The 18,461-nt window shown below is 34.6% G+C and overlaps 1 protein-coding gene across 7 annotated transcripts in view; it reads right to left on the reverse strand.

Annotated features, from left to right (window-relative positions):
* Nucleotides 1-1,995: 1,995 nt before the first annotated feature.
* CSNK1A1 (casein kinase 1 alpha 1) overlaps nt 1,996-18,461 on the reverse strand; it is a 43,713-nt gene continuing 27,247 nt past the window's right edge. For 2 of the 7 annotated variants that reach the window (XM_019734334.2, XM_019734331.2), the window contains 7 exons: nt 17,150-17,289; nt 15,744-15,822; nt 14,678-14,752; nt 11,990-12,096; nt 10,925-11,073; nt 7,143-7,253; nt 5,987-6,424 (listed from right to left, as the gene is read on the reverse strand). In XM_019734334.2, the coding sequence (XP_019589893.1) occupies nt 7,219-7,253; nt 10,925-11,073; nt 11,990-12,096; nt 14,678-14,752; nt 15,744-15,822; nt 17,150-17,289 (585 nt within the window). In that variant the 3' untranslated portion in view covers nt 5,987-6,424; nt 7,143-7,218. Of the gene's footprint in view, nt 4,529-5,986; nt 6,425-7,142; nt 7,254-10,919; nt 11,074-11,989; nt 12,097-14,677; nt 14,753-15,743; nt 15,823-17,149; nt 17,290-18,461 lie in introns of those variants that run through there. The other 5 variants (XM_019734338.2, XM_019734333.2, XM_019734335.2 and 2 more) reach the window with 3 other exon arrangements.

Genomic DNA, 18,461 nt, shown 5'->3' on the forward strand with positions numbered 1-18,461 from the left:
GAGACAAGTTTTTATCTTAACTCTAGGAATAAAGTTAAAACAATCTATATGAACAATTTAAATGGCATCAAAAGAAATGTAGATAGAAACATCTAAATTTTGCTATAGTTTTTGAGGGTAACTGAAAGTAGTTTCACACAGCTGTTCAATTTCACCTTAATATGGACAACTTCCTCCAAATGAGATAATCAAAGCACAGTTCTTGTCGCCTTCAGTAAATAAGATCCTCCAGTATATTTCATGATTGACACAATATATGGCAAAATCTGCAGATTCCACCCGGTTCTGTTTAATATCAGTGGGTGATCCAGTCCTCCCACAGCTTTTGCCTATATTCAAATGGGTTTCCGTCTCCAATTTACTCCTTAATGCTTTATGATCCTTCCAAAGGGAACTTTCAATTTTATCTGTCTTTTTAATGGCTCTGTAGCTATTTTCTACCTGCCATACTCAGTCCTATCCTTACTTCAAGATTTTTCATTTGCTGCTCCCCATCTAATCCATCTCCTCCAACATTTATTTAGATTTCTAACCTGTTCTTCCCAAAAGCCTTAAACAACTTCAAGACCGAACTGGCCATCCCTGCTAAGTGCTCCCATAGCACCCAAATGCTCCCTTTTAGCAAAAGTTACAGCGTGGTATGAAATTGCTCTTCTACTACACTGTAAACTATTGTCTTGGTCACTTTTTAATTCCCTCTTGCTGGCATAGCTCCAGACAGTCTAACATCAATTTGGAAGGTACACTGTGATGCCAAAACAGCTCAGTCCACTTCTTCAAACTCTGCATGCCTGGAGTGACAAATGACTAGGTAAAATATAAAATCTTGAATTTAAATATCAGATAAATAACTATGATTTATACACTCTGGTTGCCCCACTCACTATGAAGGACTTGGATCTACTGGTCTCTAAGACTTTCACCCCCACTTTATTCTTCTACTCATGCAGAAATCATCCAATGAGGCAGGTGTTTTGTCTCAGGTGTTGGGTAGTACTGACACCAATTAACTCAACAACGCTCCCAATATTTATTCACCCCACCAGGCTGAAAAAAAGCAGAGACCAAAAAGAGGCGTGAAATTCCCAGGTCTCTCAATCCTGCTGGGTGTGGTCTCACTATAGAACTGTAGCCACTGTGGGTCCACAGCCTCAGCAACAGACACGACGCATTTGATCAACAACTCGAAACATGTCTTGAACAGCTAGTTACTCAAATATTGCTCAACATTTTCATCACACTTTTGCATCTATATTCAAAACTGGTCTAACAAGTCAATTCAGAAAACGAATCATTTTTCTTTTAACTACATACTGGTTGATTAAATACAGAATGCATAGCCTGACTACATCAACTTGACTCACTGCCATCTTTGGCTGTTTCAGAAGATGATTAGTATACTCAAGTTTGTCATTATTAGATATATACCAGAGGAGTGGAAAAGACTTTGGGGGGGAGGGGATTCCCCAAAATGTTGTGAGCAATAGTAACATGACTAAAGAAAGTATAGTCTCACAAAGTCTCATTTTAAAGGGGACAGCACATCTGAGACACATAAATTCTTCTGTTAACACATCACATAGACCTATGCTCACATCAGTTAGTGTTTAAAAACAAAGAAAAACCTAAAATATTGCTACATATCAGTTTGACTCAGCAAGTCACACACCTGACTACTGCTGCATTTATAGAGCTGAGCTACAAATGTCTAGGCCACCCCTTCTTAGAATTCCCATGGTACATTCAACTTAAAAGAACCTATTCTTGACAACTACTTCAGCAAACGTTAGGGAAAACTAGCTTGTTGGCTTGGGTTCTAAAAATCCTTGTTTGGTATTTTTATTATAGTTAAATTTATAACTATTACAGTATACTCTGCTTGAAACATTTAATAGTACTGCAAGGACCAGTAGAAATAGGAGAAGTCTCTTAATATTTGTTGATGAATAAAAGAAAACCTCCAAAATTCCATTTATAGGCCATAGGAGCATGAGCACAACCATATGGGAGGAGATAACGAGTCTCTCCCTTCATAATATTCTTTTTTATTTTGTTATACCTTCCCAAAACAGAGACATTCAACAGTAGTTAGAATGGCCATCTCCCAACATTTAAAAAAACTGCACCCCCAAGTGGGTAAACAAAGTAAAGAGTAGTAACCTAGAGTTCAGCTGAGTAAGCCACTGTGGAGCCTTAAGTGGTGAGGTCTTCCAATTTCAGAGTGATGTGTCTTCGACTTGTATCATCATTTTAGTGGAAAAACATAATTTAATTTTGGTGAAATGAGATTCATCTCCCGACAGGATTAGTAACAGCATTCACTGAATTTCACACTCTTCTTTTGTGAACTGTGAAGAAAATGAATGGTAGCTAGAAGATCAATGGGATTCCAGCTCCAGCTGCAGATGGAATGAAGATAGACCAGGACACAAACACCTATATTTTGATTTACAAAGCTAACAGCAGTTATAAACCTGCAACTTAATTACAGACCAACTACACCACAACCTTTTCAAATGGCAAAAATACAAAAAAGTTAAGTGTTACAAAAATATTTCAGAAAAAGTGCATAGTCTAAGTGCATAGTAAATAAAAGCACTGAAAAATATCTTGCTAGAGGGAGTTCAGCTCGGAAGTTATTACCAAAGCTAAACATTTTTATTTTACACAAACTATACTTAAAAATAGCTTTATGAGACTGATTTCTGGCTAAAAGTATCAAAGGGTTTATTAGTCAAGAAACAAATACCTTAACTGACATGGATGGATAGAAAAGAAACAAAGCTGCCTACCCAAAGTTCATACTCATTAAGATTTCTGCAGTATGATGGTGTTAACATATCCTTTAATGGCAGAATGTGGCAATCATGGAATTAATTATTGCTAAAGTAGTTTTCAAATGAAAAAGAGAATTAAGCTTGACACAATCTGACCAAACGCGTGTCAATTTACCGTTTCATGGTTATTTTACAAAATACCTACATTTATACAATAGGCTCCTGGCAGCATTTTCAGACGCAAGTTCCTTTAATTTATCCTGACATGCTATGAATGAATAAATTATACTATTTTAAAAAGTATTGTCAATAAGTCCTTCTGTTGGGTCAGAAAAAAAAGAGGCAAATAAGACTGAGAATAGCGCAGGTAATCACAGAAATGGGTGGGTCAGAGAAGGTCAGCAATCCCAGGAACCTCACTGATGTGATGTTCTCCAAGGTTAAGAGTCAATCTGCTCCAAGCCAATGAACAAACATGGGATTTAAAGAAAAACTTCATCTTGTAGTTAAACCCTTTAAAGCTTTCATTCTTATTCAAAATCAGTCCAGCTGTTAGTCTGAGGCTGCAGGAGTTATAATACCAAGTCCTGGCAGATGCAGCACTAGGTATTTGTGCCTGCAAGTCATTAAAAAAAAAAAAAAGAAGAAAAAAAAAAAGAAAAAAGGAAACAATGCCTTTCCCCTTCAAACAAAAAAACAAAAAAGTTTTTAATAAAAAAATTTGAGGAAAAGTTAGAACACTAAACCTAAAATGATTTGCAAAGGAGTATTATGTAACAAATGGCTTGAAGTAGTCTATTAAAAAATTGGGGAGATTTGATTTCATAGTGAGTCAGCAAGGCATTTTTTGTTGTTTAAAAAAAATCTCATTTCCTTACAGAAACAGTTTTTAGTTTTTAATGAACTTGTAAACAAAAAAGCTCCCATTTCAAAATAAAAACGAAATCCCAGATCATATAGATGTTTACAGTGATTACATTTATCTAAGCAACATACATACATGTTCAGTTTTAAGATGTTAACTAAATTTCTGTGACAAATGTTTTTTTGTTTTTTTTAATACCAAGAACATTATAGAGTTAATGCAGAGTCCTAAGGATAATCTAGTAGTCACTAAGTTTTTCTTAAGTCTTCACTTTAGATGCTGTTATTTCTAGCACAGGTAAGCAGGCAGTCTTTCATATGCTCAAACACTGGAATCTTTGGTTGCTACCATATCAGGTGGCTTGCAAACAAGAAGCCGACCGTTTTAAGAATGTTTTAAGTGAACAACTTGCAAACCCCAGGATGGATAAACCCTAAGAACGCACAATTGTGAGCATTTACAACCATCACAACTGTGGCTGAAGACTGTTCATGCCGTTCTTCTGAAATGAGATCTCAAAGCAGTATAGTTCAAAATAAAAGATTTTAACAAAAAATTGGCATATGCACAATTTCTCCACCAATTTGTGTGTGTCAACCATTTAGTTAACTTCTCCACTTGAAAAAATGCAATAGAAAACTGGACACCATGTTTCACTATCTCAGTTAATATTCACAATTACAGCGGCTACAACTCGGGACACAGCATCAGCCATGCTGCCCAGAGCCAGTTTATACTGAAATTAAGTTCTTTACACCAAGTAAATGGTTGTCCACAACCACTGGCTAGTGTACATATGAACTAAAATTTCTAGATTTGGGGAGAAACAAATGCTGCTCCGATCATCTGCACTGCTTCTTCTGTTCCTCGATTCATGTTTAGAAACCTGTTTTAAAAAATCAAAACAGAAAAAAGAGGTTAACATTCCAAGTTAAAAAAAATTTTTTTTTAAACTACACCCATTGCGCGGACTCGTGATTTTCATCTACTCGAAAATCACTAGCTCAATTTTTTAAAACAGAAGAACAAGAAACCTTCCTATTCTGGATACTTCTAGGTAGCAGCAGTATACAGTGAAATCAAAACCTGCCAATCAGCATACAATTCTCAAGCTAGAGAATTACTGTTAATTCCAGTAAGCCTGTTTTGTTTACTTTTGCATTTCTAATACCTAGAACATATATGTTCAATTATAAGTCAAATGAATGAAAACTGTACTGCTTTAACTAGAAAGTATAGTTTTAACCATACTAGGAGCAGGAACTTTTCTGTACATTATTTCTGATACAAATAAGGAATAAGTTTTCATACATGTATTCAAGGCATAATTATTTGAGTTATTCCACTGAACACAAAACTGGTATGTTTTTTATACAGAAACCTCAGACCTTAATTCTTTACCTCCAACAGTTAAATTAAAAATGTTAGGTTTTGTCCCTCATTTCAAAACATAAATGAGGTGCTTTTTTGGCTTTCTTTTTCTCAAGCCTCCCCATCCTGTAAACACTCCTGCTGTCCTCGGACACAATTGGACTAGGGCTTCCTCAGAAAGGCTATCTATGGCTACAAGAAACCACAGGAAATGTGCCTATCTATCCCCTACAAACTTAATCTGTGGCTACAAGGGCCACTGTGAGCTGTGCCTTCCTTAGGAAAAAAAACAACACTCCTTTTTTTTGGTACTTCTCCTTTGTTGGATCATCTTCAATGGATTTGGGGGGGATAAAATACTTCCATAATTTATTTCCATGCATATATGCCTTTTTTCAAAGATAATATCAAACATTTACATATCATTTCTTGGTAAATATTCCTCCACTTGTTAACTAGGAGTTTTTTCCCTTGAGGGCAGGAATCATTTCCATTTACTTAATAAACACACTGTGCTAAGCCCTGAGGACTAGATGTAAGCCCTGTACTTCTTGCCGCTCCATAGTGCCTCTCACCAGAGTAGGGACAGAATAGATCTTTGTTGCCTCTCCCAAGTGTTATGTTCATAAAGCAAATGCCAAAAAATGAAAGATAACAAAACTTTTTGAAAATGTACTTCACCACAAGGAGTATTATCTATTTGATATATATTAAATAGGATTATCAAGGTAATAATCAAAAGAAAAAAATCAAACTGAACTAAATTTTTTAAACCTGACCATCTGCAATCTAATCCCAATTCTAGGTTTTCTTTTACCACAGCTTGCTTATGCAATCACATCATACTGAATAATTACTATGTTGAATATCCAACGGCTTTAAAATGGAAACCACTGTCACTAACACATGAAATGGAAATGTAAGTTACACTGGTGTTCAAAGTGTCAGAAAATTGTCATGTCTTTAATAGGGATAAGAATTATACCTAGGGAAGAATTTTATTTGTTCATCTTTTATCTGATATTTGAGAAATTGCTGGGTCAACTAGTGATTGTAATTGTTTAACAGATTGGTTAAAGGCTAGCCTAACAATATTCCCGGTAGAAAACACAGCAGTCAAATCCAGGTTTAACTCTTCAGATCGGCTAGTGGTAGGACACTCCACCCAGGGATCAATGCTTCTCCAGTGTATTGTCCTAAGATGTTAGTGAAGTTTGTTTAGAACAAAATCTCAATAGGAACATTCAGCAGGTATTCAACATTCAGTCTTCATGTGCTAAGCATGCTTTTTCCCAGTATGCATTAGTCCTCGGTTTTAATCTTGTAGTTTAGGTGGGGTCTCCTGGCTTCTAGAAGTCCAAAAAGTCATCTTCAATGCAACAGTAGTTAAAATAAATGGATCCCTGTGTTCCTAAAAAAAAAGAGGGAAAAAAAAGTTAAAACGGGGTTGGAGGATTAATTTGAGATTCAGGAGTTATTAGCTACATCTAAGTTTCTTTTCAAATCTGCAAAAGAGAAAAAATGTTTATTTTTATATAACTAACGAGGAGATTCTGCCCCTCGATCTGAAAAGTTAATGTATCTGCTCCGATTTGTGAATTAACTTCAGATTACCCTGATTTTTTTGATAGAACTACAAGCTAGTTCAAAAGGATATTTATATAATAGTAAGGTGTGAACATTTCTGATGGGCTTTTGAAATGTAGAATCCTTTCATAGTATAAGACATAACTCTTAAATGTAAACATAATATTTATATTTGTCACTATGCAATGCTATTTATATAAATTAATTTTTCCTATAACATGCTTATCTGTTTTTTTGGCTGCATACAATCAGAATCAAGCTTAGAGAATTCTGAATCAGATTGGCAGTATAAAAATGAAAGAAGAAAAATAACCAATACCCCTCCCCACAATAACTTCCTCCTCCACAATATCAAATTAGACAAAGGAAACAGATTTTATCACTACAAATAAGATAAATGACAACTTAAGTATAGCAGGTACACATCATCCCTAAACTGCATTAAAAGAAAAAGAAACCAGACAGAGGATCTGATTTCCTTCATCTTCCCTATTACAGAATTCATTCTGCCAGAGAGTTGAAGTTGTTGAATTTTAAAATACCTGTTACAAGTGATTCCTTCCCCAACGGGCAGACGGTCTGCATTTTACACCAGAGTCACAGCGACACTGAACTCTTCTAGGTCTTCTGGACTGTCGCATCATCCAGACAATCTGACAAGTTAAAAAGTTTGATAGGTCCAGCAAGCCTTGGAGATCTGGACTTCAGATCATCACAGATCAACTCTTGCACACTCATCTTCATTTCGAGTTATTTAGTTCTTTTCTCTCCAGCTTTATTGTCTGTCCACAGTGAAAAAAGCTGACAAAAATTTCAGCAAGCAGGTGCAGCTCCCTGGCACTTCTTTGAACTGTGTGTATTCAGAGTGGATCAGTCTCTCCAGGTATTTCAAGGTCTTCCCCTGTGATTTGGGCTACGTTGCTAAGTGACCAGCCACGTTCCTAGCAGCAATTGGTGAAGTCAGAAAAAGTTAAGCTACACATAAATGGTAGGTGAAGCCCAGTAAATACTGGAAGGTAATTCAAGGAAGATATGGTAGAATAATGGGATGGAAAGTTATTTCTCATCTCTTGAATGTCAACAGTTGGACATTCAGTTACCTATTATGATAATACTATGCTTAGTATTGATGACTGAAGCAGTGAACAAATGGGTTAAGATGATGAGAATAGCAGACCTATGTGAGGATCCACGTTTGGTTTCTCTACCTTCTGAAATGCTCCCCTTCTCTGCCCTTAACTATAAAGAAATGATGGACTTAATTGGATTGGGAAAGTCCTAAAAATGTTTTCTTTTCCGTTAGTACTACTTATGTCTTGACAAGTACTTTTCTGATAATCCCCCATAGTTGAAGAAAAGGGAGTGAAATGTATTTGGAAGTGTATCAAACGTGAATCTTTTTATTTTTCTCTTTAACATGTATAAAAACAATTATAACCGTGTAACAGCTGAGCACTAAAAATTAGTATAGATCACAGTGGGCATTAAGAGAAACTCCCTGTTTCTTATTCTTAGTTTTTTTGATGGGCTTTGGAATGAACATTTCAAAAGATCTTTTCTTTAGAAAAGTATTTATTAGGATAGAAGCCTATTACATATAATTAGCCCGTCTTAGCTGAATTAAGTCAGACTTTAAAGTTTTGGACATTTTTAGTGAACTGCTAAAACAACTTATAGCTGTCCATGGAACCTTCGTTATAGATTTTTTTCAAAAATAAAAATGATCATAAAATATACTAGTGAATGCCACCATTTGGGGGATTTTTCTAGAAACCAATATTCCTGCAATATAGATTTACTTGCTGAAGATTCATTAAAGAAACCGAATTCTCTGATGTGGAAACCTCTGAAAGTATAACTCTGTGAATAACACCTAATATAATGCATTTATAAAAGCACTTTTTAAAATTTTAACTAGAAAAGTGAAATATGGTGTTTCACCGTCACTGAAAGGATTTCTTAGAATCAAATCATTGAGCTGCTCTTCCTTGAATAAAAAACTGTAGTGGACCCTAAGATAGGATGCTTTTAAACACCCTTACTTAGAGGTTGACCCAGAAAACGGGGTTAGAGGTAGACGTTAGGATAACTGGCTCCCCCATACCTATTTCATGCCACCTGCTCAAAACCTGCTCAAACTTCCATGGCTTTATATACTTGTATAGGGTGTTTTGTGTAAAATTTGTTTGGGGCACTAAGTTCTATATCCAAAATAAATATGTTTTCAAGAAATCAAAGATCAAAAAGAATTTTGTTGTTTGTATTCTGTGGAGTGGCACATTTTAGTTGCAAGCAGTATTTTGCCTGGAGTCAAATTACAGTGTCTGGATATGCATCTCTGAAAGTAGTCAATGAAATGTGATGTGTTTTATGAAAAGTCCAATTTTTCCAAAAATTTACAAGTCCATGTTTATGTAATAATTTGTATAACCTCTGTGTCTAATAATGCTATAAGATTTTTATAAGCTTTTAAGTTGCTTTTATGAAAAATAGCTACAATACACAGTAAGGATTAAACTTAAGTTTAATTACAATTCCCCCCCACCCCAAGGAAACATACTAACTCAGTGGGTCCAACTTCTCATCTTTAAGACCTGGATAAGGTAGGACAAAAATTCTGCTTGTTTTATTGAGTAAGAGAGACACAGTAAACCAACAATGGAATTAGCTCAAAATAAGGTATAATTCTTTCTGAAGGCTGCTGAATGCCTGAAGTGAAATGTTCTAGGTCAGCTGAGATTTCAATCTAATTTTAGTTCTAGAAACTGCAACTCATGATGATCCTATTATCCCAGCTAGCTTTAAGCAAAAATTGGTTTCATTTTGTGAGAAAAAGCAAATATACGATAGGTGTCAGGTGTAACAAGTCCTCTGTTTAGAGATTCTATGTCATTTTACCTAAATAGTAGGATCATTTCTCCTACCTTGGCACTATGATTAGTTATACAATGATTAAAACACTCAAAAGGGGCAGTTAAGTCCCAACTGAGAGGCACAGGCAGAGTACTGGGCAAGCATTAGTGTTTGCTATCCTGAGCTGAAATCTCATCATTTAAGGACCTTCATTAGATTAAATCTTCAACCGTGAATCCTTCCCAAATACAGAAACATGGAAGTATCTCAACTTCATTCCTAATGGATGAGCTGCTGGGATGAGGATGACATCAATTAATTATATTTTGTGAAAAGTATCCTCAGATTAGAATCTATTTTTAAATTATAAAATAGTTTAAATACAACACTAAAGATATGGACCAAAGACCAAGTTCAGACTAGAGCAGTCATTCAGAAATTAAATAATTAGAAATCAAACCAAACCTTACCTGCCCACCACTTCCATAAAGTAGGCAGGTATCAATCAGGAGTAAAGCCCCACAAAGGGGAAAAGAAAACAAACAACATGAAACACAGGAGTCGAACTGTAAGGCACCAGGGATAAGAAATGGAGCTGTGCTCTAACAGTTCTACTCCTCACAGCACCAAGAGTGCCAGAGAAAGGAAACAGACTAGCAGTTCAATGGCATTTGCCCCAATTTTTTTTAATTTGCAAGGCCTAACTGCAGAATTCAATTCCACGTCGGAGCCCTAGACCCTGAATATCAGTAATATTTTAAAAAATAAAGACAATTAACAAAAGAATCATTTTGAAATTAAGAACATATGTAGTCAAATAACAACTAAAAGAGAAATTTATTTTTTGGACTAGGAAAGATGTGTTGAGCTTTTCAGTTATTTGAGCATTTAAGAGCTTAAAAACAAGGTGCTCTCTAACTGAGAAGATAAACACTTTGGGGGCAATGCCAGACTCACCTCTTGAAATCAGATCATGTTTACAAGTTTTCATTTTAAACGCTAAAGCATTACCATGCAGAAAAAATTCTTTAACACTGTTAGTCTGCAAGAAAGTCAAGACATCATGGCTAACCAAACTCATTATTAAAAATCAACAAGTGTTAGGTCTAGGATTTTGGATTGATTGATTATACCATATTCCCAACACCAAATATTTATTTTGGAAAAGAGTTAATGAATGAGTAAAAAAGATGCAGTTGTTAAAAATGACCCAAAATCCCAAGAGAAATGATATAATATATACACACATATATGTATATACAAATACATATACATATATATGAACAAGGACATTTGGGTTTAAAGTTAGTAGTCAAATTTTCCAAGGACGTCTTTTTTTAAAAACATAGAGCCAAATTTTTATGTATTTTAAAACCACCTCCTTGATCTAACACTGTTAGAAATGAATGAATTACCCAATTTTGTGTTCAATTTTTTTCCCTCTAACGTCACTTGGTTCTTGGCTACTAACCTTTCATGTTACTCTTGGTTTTGTCAGTTTGCTTGCCTGTGGGGGTTTGGGCCTGCTGACCCTGCCCACTTGAAGAGGCTGCCTGCTGTGCTGCTTTTTGCTTTAACATTGTCCAATCGAATGTGTAGTCATATTGGTGGTTCAGGGTCCTGGAAAATAGAAAATTGTATGGTAATCCTTTGATAAGACTAGTTTAATACACTACAGAACTTTCAAGACAGTGAGGGAATTTTTTAAGGAAATGATTATTTTCTCCAAGTGTGGCAGATTTCTAATTTTCACTATTCAGAGTTTTAATTAATTCTACTTTTTACATGTCATTAGAGGAAAATGTCAGCACTTTGGTCTGCCGTATTCAGTTAAGAATAAATCCTCTCCCTTTTCAAAAAGAAGCTGCCTTTAAACTATCTTAAAGGGGGAAGGAGGGTGGGAATGGAAGGCAGCAGGAACAAAACACTGTCAGTTATGTGTTGGGGGTAATCACCATAGGAGGTACCTCCTAAAAACAAATCAAGAGTAGGAATGGGACTATAAATTTGTGAGGTAGGTATTTATGCTGGTGGCTTGGGAAGACTGTTCTGGGGTTAGAGGATTACCTCCAATTCATATTCACTTCCAACTAGTTTATGAACTATGTTGTACTCTCTTCCCCCCCATTTTCAAGACCAATTCTGGGTTGCACCTAGGGAAACCTAGAGTTTGGGACTGCCTCCACTATCCAGGACTCCATGACTGCTTGATACATTAATTGCTTTTCATTTTGCTTCTGTACCAAAGTTGGAGAGTTCCCAGGGCCACTGACAATCACTTAGGTCTAATGTGAAATACAATTATTGTGGAAAAGTTAGATTTTACTTTGAGTTTGATTCAACTGCCTCTCCAATCCAAACTAATTTCAAGCACATTTACACTAATGGAAAAGAGCCAAAAACTCAGCTTTTCAAAATTTTATTCATGTTGGCTAGACCCACTTTAATTTGCCACTTTTCAGAATAAATATGTTGGGTGGATTTAACTAATTACCCTCACTGGAGTTCATAGTGTTAAAATACCTTAAAAACTGACCTGAAAAGAATGCGGAATAGCTGCCTCAGATACATATAATCGGGAGCTTCCTCAAAGCGCAGCCCACGACAATAGTTTAAGTACATGGCAAATTCTGCAGGAAACCCCTACAAGTTCAAGAGTTAAAACACAAAGTAAAAAAAAACAAAAAACTTATTTCAAGGTAGAAAAATAAATGTATTTAAATATAAGCAAAAAACGTTATTTGAGGCGTGTTTACTACTTTATCGGAAGATCTGAGAACTAAAATAACTGACTTGATATCCTCATAAATTTAACAAAATTTTGTCTTGAGCACCTTATTATGTACAGTATTGTTTAATATTGGTAGAAGAAATATATATCTTTTTACTATGGTATTATGTTCTTAAATACCCCACTTGTTAATTTATTATTTTATTAATGTCTAATAATTCGATGGCAACAATGATAAAATGGAGGCCAGTAATGTTCTTTCCTAGAACATCAATGAATGAGCATTTTCTCCCCATTCTGCAATTACTTTCTTTTTTATCATAGTAGTACTCTACCTACATAAACAGAAAAGTAAAATCAAGAGTGCAATCATACAAAGCAACCACCATTGTTACATAGATCAATTCATTGATGCATCTTATAAATACTTTAGGTTTGCCTTTTCCTTTCCCTGTAATTGTTATTATTATTGCATATGTTATATATTGTTTTTTTTTCCATTAACATTATATTGCAAGCACTCTTCTATTATTTCCAACCTCTTCACAAACTTCTGAATGGCTGCATAATAGCTGACCTAATGAATACACCATAATTAACTTGTTTTCTATAACTGGATATTTAGGGGTTCCAATTTTTCTCTATTGTAAGTACTAGTAAGTGTATCTATGGGCATAAACCTTTTAAAATGTTCAGTTTCCTAGGAAAGATTCTCAAAGATGTATACAAACATTTTTAAGACTGCAGGTATTAGTAACCAAAAGTATTTTGCCATCAAGAATGTAGATATATAAAGTATTAAAACAACAGAAATCCTTACATCTCCTCTCCTTGAGTATATGTGAGGGGAGGTAAGTTAAGAGGCAGTCTCTTGCCACAACCTCACGATTTTGAGGAATCTCTCATATCCAGAAGACCAAGGTAGGATAGAATGTGTGTGTGTGTATGTTGCACACACACACATATCTGCAACGTTTACTTTAATGATTGCAGCACTGATATAAAGATTTTTAATTTTTACAAAATACTTCTATGCTATTTTATTTTTCGGGTGGACATCTGAAACTAATGCCATGAATATAGTGTACATTTTTGTCTTTTTAAACTCTTAATCAGACTTAAAAATTTTTAACATACATTCATGATCTGTGGTAATGGCAAGCAACAATTACCAAATGAATTTGCTTTAACATATATTACAGATGGAGTTACAACAACCAAAACTGAAGGTCAAGTAGTATACTTCATGTGTTGCCACCTTACGAAAACAGGCAAAACCCTTACCAAGAGACTACCAGTATAAGCATTACAGATGTGACATAAGTACAACTGGACCATAAGACTGAAAACAATCTAAGTACTTTATTATCTAATACTTTTGTGTTCATGTATCCTGAATCACTTATATGTAGCTAATCCAAAAAGAGACATAGCCTACAAGCAGAGACTATACTCAAGTCCTTTCTTTTCCTGTAAAAATGGCTGACTTTTCTGATAAGCCAAATGAATCTTTCCATTGCATGAAACAGTAACATAGAAAATATAATGTTTTGCTTCCTGAAGTACACAGATTTTAAAGTTATTTGGGTGGATTTTAACATACGAACATTTTATTCACTACCTTAAAATTTTATAACTTAAAACAAATCCTAGAGCCTCAGAAAAGGCCACAATCTCCCACCCCGCCCTCTCCTTTACTATAGATATGTAGAAAAGGAGAAAGCAAATTTGTGGATGGGGAGACACATGAAGACACAACCACTTCCCACCTTCCACAATGTACTATTTCAACATGAAGACACAACCACTTCCCACCTTCCACAATGTACTATTTCAACTCATACTGATTTCTACTTTCTATCACCCAATGATGTACTTATATACTGTTTTCTAATTATTTCAAGTATGCAATTGTCTCAAAGATAACCATGTGGTCTTCTTTCTATGAAAGACCATGGTTATCCATCATGATATAAATATCTCTCCATTCTCAACTCATGTGCCTCTCTATGAAATTTCAGAGTTCAGAGAAATGAGCCTGATGATTCAAACTGTCATCTATTATTGTCAGACATGTGCCATTTTATATTGTTCCAATCCTCCTGCCTTTGTTTCCCCACTCCTGGATATACATATTGCTGACATCTTTTCTTTTCTGGCACCAGTTCAGGGATAATAAAAATGGTTTTAAATTTAATTTTTCTCATAAATTGCTGAGGTTCTATTAGGAAAGGTAACCTGCCCTCTTATTTTTCCTCTAATTTTTAACAGATGGCAGAGCCCAAACAAACCAGAAACAATAAAACATTTATTTAAAATGTCATATGTTCAAGCCCTTCTTAAAGATAATCAGAATCATCAATAAGTAAATTTAAAATGGCAAATAGCTCCTAAAATGATGTTTTAAGTTAGAGGGGCGGCAAACAAATGTTCCTTTTTGTTCCTGGATCATTTAGATGGAAAAAAAAAAAATTACTCATCACACACACTTACCTTACATAAAACTTCAACGGGAGTGGACATCTTCTTTTCACTAATCTTTTCATATTTTTGTTTCTTTGTTGCAGCCTATGGAAAATAAGAACCAAACCACACAGATATACTCAATACTACTGAGAAAAACCTTTTTAATATAACACACTAGACATAAATGTAAACTTCAGATTCAAGAGAAATCATAACCTACAAAAAGAAATCAAAGTAAAATACATCTACATTCCCCCCCCCCTTAAATTGTTAACTTTTTATATGAGTTTCTACTTTAAGAACATTTTTAGCTATTAGGAAAGGGTGAGTCTAATAGGAACCTCAATATGAATAACTTAAGTAAAGGTAGGTGGAGTCAAATTTGAAATGAGTTTTCTTAACCCATATTCAACACAAGGGGCAAAGGAATAAGCAGATAAAAAAAAAATGCCCATCATTCAGTGACATTAATACACGAATAACTGGTGTTAAGTCAAAATATTTTCCAAATAAAATTATTCATATTAGATAAAGCTACCCACACAAGCACTCAGCAACTTGTCTACCTCACAGATGCTCAAATAATAGAGGGACCATTTTCCTTTAAAGGACCAATAAAATATCAAAACAGCCATTAAATTCTAGGTCATAGTGTGATATGTCATTAACACACAAACACTCAACAAAAGTAATGGTGAAACTAATTAACAGAAATAAAATTTTAGAATAATCACATAATATAGCTATTATTTCTGGATAAATCAGTTTATATACACTTAACATAATGGCAACATATCAAAATGAGAAAGTCTCCACCTAATTTCTTATGCCCATGTCGACTCCCACCCAGATCAAGTTACTGGTTACCAGTGGGTACCTGCTTACTGTCTCCCCAAAATATTGTTCCTCAGCTTTGTCTGTGGGATTCTGTTAACTTAATGATCAGATTTTATCTTCCTAATACACGGTAAAAAATTAAAGTTAATTTACTTTTAGAAAACCTCATATTTGAAAAGGACCTTAAAGATCATCTCCAATATATATTTTTATTCTTAAAACAAAACAAAATACTGGTAGTGTGAGTCTAGTTTACCTTTAGTCCTTGCCATGGCAGGCTGGTTCTATTAAAATACATCAAAACATATCCTAATGATTCCATGTCATCTCGGCGACTAGAAAAGAAAATGTAAATTTTATGAGCTGAAACTATTATGGAAAACGTGAAAAAAAAGAACAGGTACACAAGAATACATTCTCAAGTGAGAGAGACAGAACAGTTTAGTGTCTTGTGAAAGAGGGTACTTAGTTAAGGTAATAAAAAAGCTCATAATGGGTTACACTTCTAAATAAAACTTTCTCATAGACTCCAAAATTATAAAATCCAACACAGTTCTACAACTTAACTTTTAAAGAGCAAAAAGGATTTAGCTAAACAAATCTCCAAATAAGATTCATGAAGATGGAAGAACCAAAGAGCAGGACACTTGTTAAGTTTTGCAGAAGCTCATAAAAAACTTTAGGGATGCTGAAATAAATTAACATTTTAAGCCTAATTAAACTTCTGTATGAATATATACATATACACACATATACAGTTGATCCTTGAACAACACAGGTATGAACTAAGAGGGTCCACTTATATGCAGATTTTTTTCAATCGACCCAGAGCAGTTCAAACCTGAGTTGGGGATCTGAATATGTGGAGGTAGGTGCCTCTAATCCCCAAGTGGTTCAAGGATCAACTGTATATACATATATACACACACATACATATATATTCAGATAGCTACATATGTTTCAAGACTGGTAATACTTTGACATACAGAAAATAAGAAATTATAGTTTAACCCAGTGTATTCAGATAGTCGTGGATATTTTCGAAGCTTAAATCTTCTCATGAGGTTCCTGAACCTGGAAGCATATCATTTGTCATTTCTGTTTAAGGAGCAAAAAACGATTGAAAAAGATGAAAGGAACGTGAAAAACTAGTCATAGAGTAGAGATGATGAAAATTTTTACTTCAAACCAGATCCTGTTAATTTATGTAGGAATGGAAGAGTAGAACAGGAGACAGCCCACCCAAACCCCCTTTTGGTTCATTAGGACTCAGATAACATTTTCCTTGTAAAAACCAATACATTCTACCCCAAAACTCAACTTACACCACTAAAATATAAAAAGCCCAAGATCAGCATTAAGAAAATAAGTATTGTCTTCAGCTGCAAAAATAAACATCATGATAAAATTGCATTTATGCTTCTGATTTTTCATCATGCAGTATTTTTCTCCCCAAGAGATAACCTTTAACAAAGAAAACAAAAGGCCTCATTTAATCGGTTTCTCGGCACTGGCTAACACAGCAGGTGAAAGGATTAATGAGCACCCTTCAAATCCTAGCCAAGAGACATCGTTAGATATTGTAAGAAACTGAGATATTTCAAAAACCCACCAAAGGCTCCTGTTACAGACTTCATCAACATATTCAACTGTCAAACTCACCTCTGTTCAATCCCAAGATGTGCATTGATGCTAGCGTATCGGGCAGTGCCAGTGAGATTTTTATCTTCTCTGTATGGTATGTGTTGCCTTGTCCTGTTGTCTCTGTACTTTTTGGCCAAACCAAAATCAATAAGGAATAACTTTAAAAGAAAATAAAGAGACATTAGGTTTCCAACCTTGTTCAATTAAACTACTACTTATTCATTAAATGGCATCTATTTTACTTGTTCAAATATATCAAGATAAAGTATCTTAAGTAGAACAGATGAGTAAACATAACACTCCAATAAGCTTTTACTAGTCCTCATCAATAAAGTTAAAAAAATACTGTTAAGTCAAATGGTTGATCCTGTCAACTGAATAATTTCACAGGCCCAGTTCATCACACACCCAGGAGCCCATCTTTAGAAAAACAGTGGAGAAATGTATAAATGCTTGAAAGCAAAGTTGACAAGTGTGCTGTGTGCCATAATGAAACCGGATATCCTTTACTATTGGTAAATAACACAACTCTCAAAGTTTGATACTGACAACAAAACCAAGATTTTTATTAACAAAAAATAAGCATTTTAAAAATAAGCATGCATTATATTCTACTTCCCACTGCCATTTATGCATGTGACCAGACTAAACTTCTAAAGACTGTAACCAGTTGATCTAAAATCTTAAAATAGTACTTAGTATCAAGGCAGCTTACTTACAAGTAGCAGTTTAAATAAGATAACTAAAAACCAAATTAGTACCTTGAAACAAAGTAATGTTTACTGCTGTCTCATATATATGGTACAGAGAATAAGATACTCATTTATAATGTAGTTAATTAATTCAGGTTTACACTCTACGATTAAAACCTTTAAAAGAACAAACAAAACTATTGTGACCAAAAAAATAAAAAAAAAACAAATAAAAAAAAAACCTTAAATATGTTCACATTTTCCTACCGTCTAAAGCAAAATAAACAGTATTTACTTAAAAGTTTAGCCTCTATCATAAAATCATTTAAGATTATTAAGGAAAGTAAGTCTGTGTACCCTTACACTAACGTAGCCATAGACTATTGTTTTCTGGTTATGCCTAAATTGTATAGTTCTTCTTTTCATTGGGTCCCTTCTGCCACAGTTTATAATGTGATGTGCTGGGAAACCTGAACACCTAATCTGTTTGAGTTTGTGCCATAAATTAAATTAAATAAATGCAAGTTATTGATTTAGGTGAAAAAGATCCTGTTAGGAGGATGACAAACACCTATTTCAGGCAGGCTACTGTTAACCTAGTCTTAGGTATACATTGGATGAAAAAGACACCGACTGAG

Source organism: Rhinolophus sinicus, linkage group LG10 (genome assembly GCF_036562045.2).
Source record: "Rhinolophus sinicus isolate RSC01 linkage group LG10, ASM3656204v1, whole genome shotgun sequence".
Classification (NCBI taxonomy): Eukaryota; Metazoa; Chordata; class Mammalia; order Chiroptera; family Rhinolophidae; genus Rhinolophus; species Rhinolophus sinicus.